General features: G+C 43.3%; 1 protein-coding gene and 1 pseudogene across 2 annotated transcripts; both read left to right on the top strand.

Annotated features, from left to right (window-relative positions):
* Positions 1-826: 826 nt before the first annotated feature.
* On the top strand, positions 827-1,777 carry LOC308349694 (olfactory receptor 7D4-like; the record flags this gene model as incomplete). Its single annotated transcript, XM_080814492.1, has 1 exon — positions 827-1,777. Exon 1 carries the CDS (start codon positions 842-844, stop codon positions 1,775-1,777), a length of 936 nt encoding a protein of 311 aa, XP_080670618.1. The 5' UTR covers positions 827-841.
* A 6,506-nt stretch (positions 1,778-8,283) lies between these two features.
* Positions 8,284-10,785, top strand: LOC308353553 (zinc finger protein 639-like; annotated as a pseudogene). The gene is made up of 3 exons: positions 8,284-9,225; positions 9,435-9,745; positions 10,483-10,785. The product of its transcript is annotated as a zinc finger protein 639-like (transcript).
* Positions 10,786-15,692: the final 4,907 nt, after the last annotated feature.

The following is a 15,692-nucleotide window of genomic DNA, read 5'->3' on the forward strand; positions in this document are numbered from 1 at the left end:
AACATGCATCATCTCATTTAATTCACTAACCAGGCTTACAGTGTAGGGAATACTTACCACTCCCATTGTAGAGGTACACTATCTGCAGCTACAAGAGAGTAACTTTCTCTAGGTCACACAGAGACAGTATGTTGGTAGACCAAATTTCTGTTCTAGAAAGACTGACCCAAGATCCCATATTTGAAATCACAGCTCTATACTGAATTTGGGGATATTTGTCTACCAAAGGGATTGACAAAAATAGCCATCATCTATTGTCATCCTACTGTTTACAAGAGCATTCTGAATCCTCACAAAGAAGTTAATAGCAGTAACTGCATATTTAGAATGAAAAATAATAAGACATATAACAATAACAGATAGTTAACTGTCACATTGATAGGCAGCATCACCTCATCAAAGTAAGGCTATTTGAGTTGAGAATCCACATTGTATAACTAGTATAGAGATATTTGAATAATGGAGATTATCAAAGAAAGACACTTGATGTCTTCACTTATTTTGAATGATCATATCATAGAAGAAATTGGCTTATGTCCATGGCCTCAAATAGAATTAGACCCATGAATAGGAAATTTTAAAAAAATTTAAAAATTTAAATATGTTTAAATTAAAAAAAATAGAGATGTCTAAATGTTTGAAAGGATACCCAAGTACATTTAGATTGAAAATGAGCTACCATTTGGGTGAGTGAATGAATCATTGCCTTTGGAAGGACTAACGGAGGGTGAAGGATGTCCACCTAATGGTGGTATTAGAAATATGATGACCGGCTGCTGTGCTAGTTGGCTATTCACTGAATATTGCTTTCAACCCCTGCTCTAGCAGGCACATTGGCTACATGGAAGCAGGAAACCATACCAGAGTATCAGAATTCTTCCTCCAGGGCCTCTCAGATGACCCAGAACTGCAGCCCCTCCTCTTTGGCTTGTTTCTGTCCATGTACCTGGTCACCGTGCTGGGAAACCTGCTCATCATTCTGGCTATCCTCTCTGACTCCCATCTCCACACCCCCATGTACTTCTTCCTCTCCAACCTGTCCTCTGTTGACATCTGTTTCATCTCCACCACTGTCCCAAAGATGCTGGTAAACATCCAGGCACAAAGCAAAGACATCTCCTACACTGGATGCCTCATTCAGGTGTATTTTTTTATGATTTTTGCTGGAATGGATGGTTTCCTCCTGACTGTGATGGCCTACGACCGGTTTGTGGCTATCTGCCACCCCCTGCACTACACAGTCATCATGAATCCACGACTCTGCGGCCTGCTGGTTCTGGTGTGTTGGGTCATCATTTTCTGGGTTTCCCTGATTCATGTCCTACTGATGAAGCGGCTGACCTTCTGCCCAGGCACGGAAATTCCACACTTCTTCTGTGAAGTGGTTCAGATTCTCAAGGTGGCTTGCTCTGACACTCTCATCAATAATATCTTTTTATATGTGTCCACTGCCATACTGGGTATGTTTCCTCTTATTGGGATCCTCTTTTCATACTCTCTGATTGTCTCCTCTTTAATGAGAGTATCTTCTGCAGCAGGAAAATATAAAGCATTTTCAACCTGTGGGTCTCACCTCTCTGTGGTCTCCTTGTACTATGGGACAAGCCTGGGGCTCTATTTCAGTTCCTCTGCGACTCATTCTTCACAGAGCTCAGTTGGCTCAGTGATGTACACTGTGGTCACTCCCATGCTGAATCCCTTCATCTACAGCCTGAGGAATAAGGATGTGAAGGGGGCCCTAGGAAGACTCCACAATCGAGGAACCCTTTGTCCGTGATGAACCACTGGCCTAAGAACCAAGGGGACATTGTGGGCTCCCAAGGCAAATATTGTGCATGTAAATCTTCTGGGTTTCTTTCCTCTCCTAAAAGACAGGCCTCACTTCTTCTATTCCTAAAGTACTCAAAAGTTTGCTTTTGTTAGGTTTTGTTTTTGTGTGAGTTTCTCCTTAACAACCTCCTCAATAATTTTTTCTCCTTTTTCTTCCCTATTTGGAGTCTATAATATTCTTTGGTCAGCTTTTCTACAGCCATTCCTGAGATTTTCAAAATTACATGTGAAGTACTTATATCGAGTGCTAGCATGGTTTCCTCCCCAAATTGTCCTCTGGAGTGCTGATATCCTTCATCTTAATTTGGTTGTATGTTTGTTTTAACCTGGAAGAAATGGAATGGAAATCATACAGTAGTCATAACCGAAGTGCTTGCCATATCGAGACTGTACTTATTGCTCTACATCTGTAAATTATGTATCTTGGCATTTCCTTAAGATATTTTCTCTCTTTTTAAAAAAGATTGGGATTGGGATGTGGAAACCTGACTCTGAGCTCACACTCCTAAGTTTGCTACCATAGTGTTCCTTAAAACACTGGTCTTATTTTCAACTTCAACAGTGGGAATGTTGATTTGAAACCTCGTTTGTTCAGTTTTTTTTTTTTTTTTTAAGATTTTACTCATTTGGATAGAGAGTGCGAGAGCACACAAGCAGGGGAGCGGCAGGCAGAGGGAGAGGGAGAGGGAGAAGCAAGCTCTCCACTGAGCAAGGAGCCCAATGCGGGACTCAGTTCTTGGACCCTGGGATCATGACCTGAGACAACAGCAGACACTTAACTAAGACAACCAGGTGTCCCTCATTTGTTCAGGTTTGTAGGTAATATAGTGCATTGCATATCACTGAGATATTGCCTCCTGTTTATCTTCTTCCTCTTCCTTCTTTTCCTCTACATATTCTTTGTTCTATTGGACCTTTATTTCTCATGTCAGGCTCTCTGCTCAGTGGGGAGCCTGCTTCTCCCTCTCCCTCTGCCTGCTGCTCCCCCCTGCTTGGGCACTCTCTCTGTCAAATAAAAAAAAAAGTCTTTAAAAAATAGTAAAAAAAGAAAAAAGAATTTTGATAGAAATAAGTCTGCAGGGAGGAGTGTATTTGTCAGCATTTCTCCTCCATTTGCAGGGATCCTTTCACTTTCTCCATTGCATACCAACCTGCCAATCAATGTTTAGCAACAGGTGCACAGGGTAAGAAGTAACAGGGCAAGAAGTAACAGGGAATTATGCCCCACCAAGGATAGCGCGCGCGCTCTCTCTTTTTTAAGATTTTATTTATTTATTTGACAGAGAGAGAGGTGGGGAGCACAAGTGGCAGGCAGAGGGAGAGGGAGAAGCAGGCTCTCTGTCGAGCAGGGAGCTTGATTCGGGGCTTGATCTCAGGACCTGAGGTCATGACCCAAGCTGAAGGCAGCTGCTTAACCGACTGAGCTCTTGGAACCCAAGGACAGCTCTTGATGGAGAGGTGTGAAGTATACCATCTTCATCATCAATTAGCTGGGATAATTCTCATATTTCCGTTTTGCACCACTTTCCAATATTTCCCCACAGGATAAAAACTGTTCAGTTGCTGTGGGAGCTGACTTAGGGCACATTTTATTGGATGTACTTTTTTCCCTGTTTCACTTCCCCTCTCCCTAACCCATGTCCTTCTTCCTTGCTTCTTCCAGTAATGTGCGTGCCAATGAATCACTGGCTCCGTGTATTCTTCTGAGGAACCCAAATGAAGTGATATAGTAAAGATTGTGATGGGTATTAAAACAATTATCAGGGATGGAATGAATAACTTTTGGGACAAAACCAACTTGAACAAAAAACAAGTATTCCATATATAATTAGATTTTCAAATTACTGAAAAAAAGACACAATATTTCAGCAAAATGGGGTGGCTTAAATTCATTTTCAGTCCATTAAGTTTCAAGCAATGTTTAATTATTGCCTATGTGTACAAATTGAAGAGGATACCAAAGAGGTAAATCTGATTGCAATACAGAATTGTGAGCATAATAATGTTGGTGTGTAATAGAACCTGTCGAAAAGAAAGGTAAAAGTTTTCGACTCAAGTAATTCCAGAGAAAACATTTATTTAATGAAATTATTGAGATATAATTTGTATACCATAAAATCCATTCAAAATGTAAATTCAGTAATTTTAGTAAACTTATAGAATTATGTGCCCATTACCACAAGGCAATTTTAGAACATTTCTATCACTCCAAAAGTTCCCTTGTCTCCAGTCTCACCTCAGTCTTAGGTAACACCTTATCTGTTTCCTGTCTTTATAAATTGGCTTTCTCTAGATATTTTATGTAAATGTAATCATACAATATATGGCCCTTTGATTCTGGCTTGTTTCACTTAGTGTAATTATTTTTGAGGGTTATCTATGTGGAAAACTTATATCGGTATTTTGTTTTTTATAATTGCAGAATAATACTCAAACGTATAAATATACTTCTATTTGTTTATTCATTTATCAGCTGGTAGACACTTGGCTATTCCAGCTTGGGGTTATTGTGAATAATTCTGTTATGAATATTTGCATGTGTGTCTCTGTGTTGACATGTGTTTTCATTTCTTTGGGGTAGATAACTCATGGTGTAATTACTGAGTCACATGGTAAATTGATGTTCCATTTTTAAAAACCTGCTAAACTTGTTTTTTCAAAGTGGCTCCACTATTTTACATTTTTACATACATTCCCTCGAGCAATGAATGATGGTTCCACAGTTTCCACATCACCAACACTTGGGATTCATCAAAAACCTTTTCTTCAAGATTTTATTTATTTGAGAGAGAGAGAGAGAGAGAGAGATCACTAGTAGGTAGGGAGGCAGGCAGAGAGAGAGGGGGAAACAGGCTCCCTGCTGAGCAGAGAGTGGGGCTTGATCCCAGGACCCTAAGATCATGACCTGAGCCGAAGGCAGAGGCTTAACCCACTGAGCCACTCAGGCGCCCCAAAAACTTTTTTAAAAGATTTTTATTTATTCATTTAGTTGACGGGGAGAGACAGACAGCGAGAGAGGGAACACAAGCAACGAGAGTGGGAGAGGGAGAAGCAGGCTTTGCACTGAGCAGGGAGCCCGATGCGGGGCTTGATCCCAGGACCCTGGGATCATGACCCGAGCCGAAGGCAGACGCCTAATGACTGAGCCATCCAGGTGCCGTTCATCAAAAACTTCTAATGGGACAATACACTTGAGCATTGAGTAACAAAGAATCAGTAGAAATTTAACTGAAGAATGGTTTGGGTAGGAGAAGAGTTGGAACTAGAGGAGAAAGGAACCATGTACACATAGACATGGAAAATTCAAGACTAAGGCATTTCAGGAGGATATAGGAACTGATGACTCAGTTATTAGAAATAAACCTAGATATGTAGATGGAGGACAGACTATTAAGAATCCAATTTGAAGGATGCCTGCGTGGTTCAGTTGGTTAGGGATCTGACTCTTAATTTCGGCTCAGGTCATGATCTCAGGGTTGTGAGATCAAGCCCTGAACTGGAATGGAGCCTGCTTGAGAGTCTCTCCCTCTGCCTTCCCCTCTCCTCCCCGCCTCTGCTCTAAAAGGAGGGAAACTCTAATTTGACGTATTAAGGATTTTGAAAGCAATGAACACTAGGGCCATGCTGTAATCACAGCTGTATTACGAAGACTTTAGGATTGCTCTGAGTGGGAGAAACTGGAGGCAGAGGGAATATTTAGGAGACTGTTGCAGTAGTTGAGGGGAAAAGGTGATGGGGACCTGACCTAACCAGTGGCAGTAAGATGGGAAGATTTTGGAAGAGAGATATATTAATTTCCTATTGAAGCTATAACACACTGCCATAAGTCTAGTGGCTTAAAATGACACAAATTTATTATTTTACGTTTGTAGAAGTCAGAAGTCTAAAATGCATCAGCAGGGCTACTTTCTTTCTGGAGGTGCTTGAGGAAATCTGTTTACTTGCCCTTTCCAAATTCTAGAGACCTCCACCATTAGTGGGAGTTTTGGTATTCAGGTATAAGACTACAAAGTCCCGGGGCGCCTGAGTGGCTCAGTGGGTTAGGCCTCTGCCTTCGGCTCAGGTCATGATCCCAGGGTCCTGGGATCGAGCCCCACATTGGGCTCTCTGCTCGGCAGGGAGCCTGCTTCCCCCTCTCTCTCTGCCTGCTTCTCTGCCTACTCTGTCAAATAAATAAAATCTTAAAAAAAAAAAAAAAGACTACAAAGTCCCAGCAGAGCTCAAGAACAAGGAGGGACATTTTGAGAGGGCAGACCTATGCCCAGGTGGTCGGCTAAACATAGTCCCAGCCACATACCTGGAAACAGTCATATCCTCATGTGGACTTGGCTATGGCCCATTTGGCCTTGGCACCATCCCTCAGCCCCCAGAAGGAGACACAACCACCCATACCTTTCAGGTTAACAGGCTGCTGACCTCACTCTGAGATGCAGACTATGAGCAGCCAGCCTGTGATCCAACTCCAGTCTCTCCTGATCTGGGGTCTTCTGCACATAAGAATCCAGAAGGACATGTGTCCATCTGTGACTCTGGAGGCAAACCTGCTGACCTGGTCTGACTGCAGATCTTGAAGCAGCCCACAACCCAGCTCCAAACACTCTGAGTCACAATGTAGGAAGAATCATGCCCACCCAGAGACCCAAGTGGAGACTCATCCATCAGTGCCCATTGAGGCAGGCCTACGGAACTCAGTCATGGAAGTGGACCCTAATGCAGTTCTATGACATGGCTCCAGCCCCTCTCAGCTGTGTTATGGGGCCACTCATGCACGTCTAGTGAGAGAGCCATACTTTCCCACACAACTAGGAAAACAGCTCTGCCACCTGTGGATCCTGACGAGAACCCTTGTCCTAGGGCCAGCCCTACTGACCAAGGTCCTGGAGGCGGTCCTGTCTACCCAGGGACCAGACAAGGGTTACTGCCCTACTAACAGGATTTTCACACAGACTGTTACAGTTCCAGGAGCAGCTGTATTACATGGCTCCAACCCAACTCAACTATGATCCTAGAAGCAAACCACCAGGCCTGAAACTCAGCAGGAGAAGGTCTTTATCGAGTGAAAGCAGCTTCTGAAGACTGAAAGAAGTGTTTGCTCCTTCAAATGCACAGACCCTAATACCAATACCACTTGTCTGCATACTCTACTAGCTGACCTGTGAAGGATGTCAAGCTGAATACCTACTGCAGTTATATGCAACGAATATTACCTCCCACTATATATTTACCATGAAATATTAAGCCATATAAGCGTACCACAATCAAGAGTGAGATGTTTATATATAAATACATTACTAGTACACAAGAGTTCTAGAAACTGATACAGGTATTTATAAGAGTTGTTTTTTAAATAAGGGTGCAATTCCAATTCAGTGTGCCAGTTAATTTATCAGTAAGTGGTACTAAAACAATTAGCCATGTTTTCTGGAGGAAAAAATGTAACTGGATCCACTATCACACACTACAGGTCAAAATACATTCCATGCAAATTAGAGATTTAAGGGGCGCCTGGGTGGCTCAGTGGGTTAAGGCCTCTGCCTTCGGCTCAGGTCATGATCCCAGGGTCCTGGGATTGGGCCTCCGCATCGGGCTCTCTGCTCAGCAGGGAGCCTGCTTCCTCCTCTCTCTCTGCCTGCCTCTCTGCCTATTTGTGATCTCTGTCTGTCAAATAAATAAATAAAATCTTAAAAAAAATTAGAGATTTAAGTGTCTTTAAATATATTTAAGAAGAAAATGATAAAATCTGAATATAATCTGTAGTTGAAGAGACTTATAAAATTAAAGCAGGAAATGCAGATAGTCTTTTTGGGGGTGCTTGGGTGTCTCAGTCAGTTAAGGGTCCAACTCCTGGTTTTGGCTCAGGTGGTGATCTCAGGGTTGTGGAATCATGCCCAATGTTGGGCTCCTTGCTGGGCAGGAAGTCTGCTTGAAATTCTCTCCCTCCGTTCCCCATGCTCTCTCATAAATAAAATCTTAAAAAAAAAACCACCCCTAGACTTCTTCACCTACATAACACTTAAACCTTTGTACGGATGGCCTGAAGGGCAGGGCGTGAGGCATGCAGGAGGGAAAGGGCCAAGGCTTGGGGAGTGCTCAGGAGCATGATGGTCACAGTACTGCAACCCTGGGGTCCTGGCATTTTTTAGTATCTGTGAAAGCTTCCTTGTAATTCATTTCCTCTCACTACAGTATTAAGAATTATACCAAATTGAGGGACACCTAGGTGGCTTAGTCATTAAACATCTGCCTTCGGCTCAGGTCATGATTGCAGGGTCCTGGGATCGAGCCCCACATCAGGTTCCCTGCTCGGTGGGAAGCCTGCTTCTTCCTCTCCTCCTGCTTGAGTTCCCTCTCTCGCTGTCTCTCTCTGTCAATAAATAAATAAAATCTTAAAAAAAGAATTATACGGAATTGAAAAGTTACGAATGAATATCCTAAAACAAGAGAAAGTACTCAGATTCCTCTGGAATAAGCAGAATTAGATGGATTCAATGGAATATTTTCTGTTCAGTGATAGTATTTGTTCTATGAGAAAACCAGACTAAAATATTTTGACAACAGAAAGGATGACTCTGATACAGAGACATCAAATGATTTGCCAAAATTTACAGATGGAATCAAGACCAGAAATAGAAATCATAACTACCTTGTTCCCAGTACTGTACTGAGAATTCTAGACCAAACTGCCTCTTGTGGGAAAAAAAAAAAAAAGAATCTGCTGATACTGAAATTTATGATGAAGAGTGTGACTCATCTGAAATGGCCAACCAACAAACTCAAGAGGAGAGTCCTATAGAGTTTCACACAGCTGAAGATGTTCCAACGGTTGCAGAAGTGCATGCAATTTCTGGAGATTACGATTTGGAGACAGAAAACAATTCCTCTGAGAGTCTCCAAGACCAAACTGATGAGGAGCCACCAGTTAAAGTTTGCAAAATTTGTGACAGGAGCCAAGCTTTGAATGGGCCAGCCCAGCAGAACTGGCCTTTTCTGAGAGCTAATAGCAGTGACTTCTATAAATGTGAACTTTGTGAGTTCAACAGCAAATATTTTTCTGCTATAAAGCAGCATATGATGCTGAAGCACAAAGGTAATAATTCAGATGCGTCGAATATGCAAGGAAAGTTTCTCTACCAACATGCTTCTGATTGAACACATCAAACTTGCATTGCAGACACCCATTTTAGTGACTTTTATTGCTGTGAGCAGTGCAATGTACAGTTATCTTCAAGCAGTGAACTTTACCTACATTTCCAGGAGCACAGCTGTGATGAATAGTACTAGTGTCAGTTTCGGACACATGAAACCAATGATCCAGAAGACTTGCAAAGCCATGTGGTAAATAAACATGCATATAAATTAACTAAGTGCTAAGTATAACAATGGAAAACATGGACAGTACAGCCTCTTTAGCAAAATAATCTTTTCTTAAAACATTTATTTATTTATTTATTTTGAGAAGGCATTTTGGGGAGAGGGGCAGAGAGAGAAGGAGGGAGAGACTCTCAAGGAGACTCCCCACCAAATGCAGAGCCAGACTCAGGCTCGATCTCATGACCCTGAGGTCATGACCTGAGCCCAAATCAAGAGTTCGATGTTTGACTGAGCTATCCAGGCGCCTACAAAATTCCCTTTAACAAGTATAAAAACTTCTTTGTATGTCAAGTATGCGGTTTTCAGAGTAGACTTAATATAAATGCTAACAGGCATGTTGTATTGAACATACTGAAATTCTTCCTCATGCTTGTGATAACTGTGCAAACAGCTTTTCAAGTATGCTAGAATATTGCAAACATATAAATTCACATTTATCTGAAGGGATTTATTTATGTCAATACTGTTCACATTCAACAGGACAAATTGAAGATCTTAAAGTTCATGAGATTTCAAGCAGTCAGCTGACTCACTTTTAACCCTAGTGACTGCTAGATGGAGCTTGGAAACGAATGAATTAATAAGTCACCTTCCCGTCCATGAGACAAATTAATTATTTTCTTTAACTTCCATAACGTTGATGTAAACTAATAAATTTGGCAATTCTGGTGATGTTAAAGAACAATTAAATATTTGTACAATGAAAGATGAAACATTAACAGAGCAACAGAGGTTATCAATTCAGTCGATGCATAAAACACATTTGATGATGTGCAAGAACAAGACGTTTCTCTTTTTATTGATGAACAACTGACAAACAATGATTAGTTTCAGGAGTACACAGTGATTTGACACATATACACGTCATGAAATGGTCACCACAGTGTCTAGTTAATAGCTGTCATCATACAAAGAACGGTGAAATGCTACATTGACTATATTCCATATGCGGGTCCATGGCATCTCCTGTCTTACTTATTTTACAACCGGAAGACTGTATTTCTTAATCTCCTTCACATACTTCGTCCATCACGCCCCCACTTCCCTCCCCTAAGTCTTGAATAGATGGGATACCCAATCGTGTTTACAAAGATCTCTATTTACTGCAAAAACGCCACCCGACAACACCCAAAATGATGGACCGCTGGATTCTCAGGCTTATCCGTAAGGAACGACGACCTTACGTAAAGGTTCTAGGAACTGCGGGGAGGGAGGCACGAAACCATTCACTGAGCAGGCCGTTGGGTTTGCAGGGGCGTCCTCCCACCGCGCAAACTGCAGCTGGGCCTCGCCCCACGCCATCCCGGCCCACCCCGCGCACGGGTCCCGCCGTCAGCCCGTAGCCGCGCCCACGTACCTGGTTCCAGCCCCCGCCGTGTCCTCCCGGCCGCATCCCGGCCTCAAACCTACCCGCACCCCAGCGCGCCATCTAGCCCGCGCAGGAGGAAGCCACAGCTCCGCGGTCTGAAAGTGGAAGCCCCGCCCCCTCGAACCCACGGCAGGAAGCGGAAGTGGCGTCACACGCCCGCCGGGGTCTCTTCCGGCTGCCTCCTCCGGACCGCGTTCAGCACTTGGGGATGGTAGTGGTCACCTGTGGGCTGGCCGTGGTAAGGGTGGCGTGAAGGAGGGGGAAGGAGGAGGGAATCCAGGGACGGGTTTAGTCAGGATGGCGGATGGGCCTGCTGAAGGGCCGGGCCGCGCCGTGCGCATTCGCCTAGAGCGGCCGAGAGGCCGTTGAGGCCGGCGGTTCCCACCCGGAGCCGCAGTGGACCTGCTGTGAGGCCGCTTCCGTGGGGTCTTTTGTATCCACTGCGCAGGCAAGCTTTGTGACTTTTCTCAAGGAGGTAAAGAATTTCAGCTGTTGGGAGTGACCCAGACTCCGCCTCCTCGGGGACCGGCTGGTGAGCTTTGGGAAAGTTGGTTCACAAGGGCTTGCGTTTCCTTTTCGTGCGGAAGAGAATGTGGCTTTGTCACGCTCGTCCTTTATTTTGGACACACCGTGTCTTAGTCGGAAGGTAACATGCTTTCCCGGATGTCAGTAGAGGGCATATTTCAGAAGCTAGTGATACACGCGTGCCCACATCTCTACTACAGAGAAACCGTTTTCATCTACCTTAACATCCTTCCCTCCTGAACCCGTCCATCCCCCCCCAGGTTTCAAACTAGGGGACCCCTGGAGAAAAGAACGGAGGCTTTATTACCCCACTTTTAAATAACTGAATTTCACAATTACAGGACGTGTATTTTCCCGACATTTTTGTTTCCAAAGATCTTAACCTAAAGGAAACGTAAATACTACTGCTATGAATGTAATCGAAGTAGGTTCACCCATTTTCGCATTTTGCATGGTTGCGCCCTCTGGATAAAGACATGTATTGAGAGTAAAAAGGAAATAAATTGCAGGCGTGATACTTGACCTTGAAATACTCGGTAATGTTGGCGACTGGGTGGCTCAGTTGGTTAAGCGTCTGCCTTCCGTTCAGTCATGATCCCGGGGTCCTGCGATCGATCCCCACAGAGCAGGGAGTCTCCTTCTCCCTCTGCCTCTGCCTGCTACTTCCCCTGCTTGTGCTCTCTCTCTGTGTCAAATAAATAAATAAAACCTTTAAAAAAAAGTTACTGACAATGTATCTCCCAAGGATAAGGACATTTTGCTACTAAAACTATAATACATTGATTTCACCCAAGAAAATTAAAAATGTTAACTGATATCTGCTCTGTGAAAACTAAAATCCTATACATTGTCTCAAAATATGTTTTTGAGTATTTTTGGATCTAGGACTCAGTCAAGGTTTATATGTGACAATATATATGTTTATGTCTCTTAGTCTCTTTTAAGCTAAAGCAGAGCTATTGTTTCTTCGTAATACCGATTTGGAAGAGTCACATGTTTTTTGAGAAACTCATACTTTTGATATTTGCGATTTTATTTCCATGATGTGTTTAAATGTTTTGTTCATCTTGTAATTTCGTAATATGGTAATTGGGTCCGGTATAGACGTTGGTAGACTTTGTGTCAGAAAAGGCCAAGGTAGTAATGTAACGAGGGGCTCAGGGGTGCAAGAGCACCTGTCTCTGGGGTTTTAAAACAGACCAGGTTCGGCCACTGGTCGCTGACGAAATCAAAGACAGAGAGGGGCGACTGGGTGGCTCAGTGGGTTAAAGCTTCTGCCGTTGGCTCAGGTCATGATCCCAGGGTCTTGGGATAGAGCCCCGTATTGGGCTCTCTGCTCAGCAGGGAGCCTGCTTCCCCCCCGCCCCTCTCTGCCTGCTTGTGATCTCTGTCTGTCAAGTAAATAAATAAAATCTTAAAAAAAAAAAAAGAGAGAAATGAGTGGTGGTGAAACAAGGCAGAAATATATGTCAGTGAGGCCAATACCAGGAAGAGAGGGAACTAGTGTCTCAAAGATGGTCGTCAAAATTCTGAAAATATGTGGGACATACGGGACAGAGGTCAGCGCGTACCTGCAGGTGAGCAAAGATCAGGTCCGTCATTGCCTTGGAGTCAGTCACGTGGGGTCTTGCTAGCTCAGGGGAGTCCTTAAAGCTTGGCCAGGAAGTTTCAGTTTCCATCAGAGATGCTTTGCCCGTTTGGACTTTTGCCTGAGTTAAGAGACGAGCTGGAAAGAAGACCTTAATCAGTTAGAAAGTTGGGGGCCAAAATGGAGGTAGTTGCAGTCTTCTTTGAGTGACTACATTGTAATTTGTTGGCCATAAGGCCTGGAATTTCTCAGCTCTGCCTTTGTAGTGCACAAGCAACCATAAACCCTAGTAAATGGATATGGCTTTCTTCCAATAAAACTTGATTTCCAGAAACAGCCCTGTGACTTATAGTTTGCCAGCTATTCAGGTCCAGAAGCTTCAAAAGATCTTTCACAGACTATCTTGTGGGTGATATGTACTTCATATTATGTTGCATAAAGGAGTTACAACGTGGGGCGCCTGGGTGGCTCAGTGAGTTAAGCCTCTGCTTTTGGCTCAGGTCATGATCTCAGGGTCCTGGGATTGAGCCCTGCATTGTGCTCTGTGCTCAGCAGGGAGCCTGCTTCCCCCACTCTCTCTGCCTGCCTCTCTGCCTACTTGTGATCTCTCTCTCTGTGCCAAATAAATAAATAAATAAAGTCTTAAAAAAAAAGGAGTTATAATGTACATCAAGTATTTTATCTCCCTCATGGTCCATAGTAATTACTGCTCAAATTTAGTTACAATCTCACGAAAATCAGTTACCTAAAGACGAAATTGTAAAGTTATCCTGTAATAAGTTGTGTATTAATGAAAACAGGAAGGATATAGATGCAACTAATCTTTTGAAGCATTAATCTTTGTATCTCCTCCTGCGATGTTGGTATCGTTTCTGGATTATATTGTCCAGTGGTGGGGAATTTCAGGATACTCCTTTCAGTTTTTCCTACCATAATGGTCCTTACCCTATGGGTCAGAGATAAGGAAATTCTGCTAGTTGCCAAAAATTCCAATTATATATTTAGGTTTTGGGGAAAGAAAGAAACACAGGGTGGGTGCTTGCTGCAGCTGGGTCCAGTCTGAGTTCACTGAAGTTAAGATTTTTTTTTTTTTTTTAAATCACCTACCATAAGTCTCTGCTTTGGTGGTGTGCCAGAATGATATTTTGGATCCTCAGGAATTATTGTCCTCTTAGAGACTGTCTGAATATTTCCTTTTCCCCCTTGCATAGTTACTTGTAAATGACTGTACATCCTTTTATGAAGAGTCTGTAGGAAGGTTTATAGTATGAATAGTGGTGATGATGCAAGATCCTTCCTTTGCTGAAGGAGTCCCAAGTTCGTGATATAGCCTATGTCTTGAAGTTGGGTAGGCGGCTGTGATTTTCCACTGTGGTCAGTTAAATCTGAGTTTAGGTTACTGTACTTGAGGTTTCTAGTTACAGACATCAAATAAAATTCTAGTACATAAGTTGGAAACTGGACCCTGGGCCAAATCTGGCCTCCACCTGTTTCTGTAAATACAGCTTTAGACAAACTTAACCATATTCATTGGTTTACATTTTTTAAAAAATATTTTACTCATTGACAGAGAGAGAGCACAAGCAGAGGGAGAAGCAGGCAGAGGGAAAGGGGAAGCAGGCTCCCCGCCGAGCAAGGGAGCCTGATGCAGGGCTCAGTCCCAGAACCCTGGGACCATGACCTGAGCCAAAGGCAGATGCTTAACAACTGAGCCACCCACGTGCCCCTGGTTTACATATTTTCTATAGCTTCCTTGAAACCACAGAGACAGACTTGAGTTTATAAAGCACAGGCAGTATTTGCCCTGCTGTGCCTGCAATGTACTGTATGGACTGTTAGAGCAGGTTTGTTGACCTCTGCTAGAATAGGCTGCGTATCTGTTTCGTTGCAAGGGACCAGTTAGGCTGGGATCAGTTAGCCACTGCTATTGATTTCTGCGGGCCCGAGCACTCGGATTCCTGTTTCATTCCCACTGTTCTTGACAGTTCACATGCCTACTTTGTCTTTGGCAGTTAAGTGCGCCTACTTGATTTCTGCTACTCTGGCTTCTCATCATCCCCACTGAAATCAGGGAACTCAGTGATCGTATAGCCCCTACAGTCATACCTCACCTATCATGGAGAATAACCGCAGAGGCTTCTAGGATGGAGGCCATCTACTTACCTGTTTCTCTGTACCCTTGTGGAGACTCTTCTGTTCCCTCAACGTGGAGTGGGGAATGGGGCTGTGTATCACACAGGACAAATCCAGTGCCACATTGCTATCTCCCTGGGATTTGCCCCTTCATGTTTTGTGGTGGAATTTCTGACATTTGAACTCATTACTATAGGTCACCATTGAGTCTATGGTACCATCCAAGCAAGTAAGCTGTTAGAGCTTTCCCTGCGTCCATGAGGTAGTATATATTAAACCCAGACTGTCATTATTATAAGTGCCCCCATGTCAATGAATTTGGCTCAGTTTATTGTTATATTCCACACTTACGGGTCTGGCGTGCTTACAGTTTATTCCCCGACAGGGTACTCAGGTTTCTTCTACATATTATACTAGTTGGAACTGTTGTTGTGCAGGCTGTTTTATCTTGCACTGAAGATATTGTATCCCTGTTACCCTGGACTATGAATTCATTATGTGACTAGAGACAGTAGCAGGTAGTTTGGGTGGATCTTGAAGAGAAGGAGCATTTCCTTCTAAGACTTTTGCCCCAAGTGAGAGTTCTTCGGTTTTTGTTTTTTTTTTTTTTTTTGAAGGTCAAGCAAAGCTTTATTTCCTCTTCGGTATTTTTAAGCAGAGGAAGGCTCATCTCAGAAACCAAAGGGCAGGAGACTTCCTGATGAGGGAGAGTTGGTGTCTTGTGGATTCGAGATTGTGACTTTCATCTTGGTCTGACTCAGTGTCCCCATTCGTTTTCAAATCTCATTCTTCCCTTATCAGTGCCCTAATTTTCACATGAACAACTAGTTGATATAGACACTCTAATTGTGGTCGTAATTTTACCTGTGCAGTTAA

Source organism: Martes martes (assembly GCF_963455335.1).
Source record: "Martes martes genome assembly, chromosome: 1".
Classification (NCBI taxonomy): Eukaryota; Metazoa; Chordata; class Mammalia; order Carnivora; family Mustelidae; genus Martes; species Martes martes.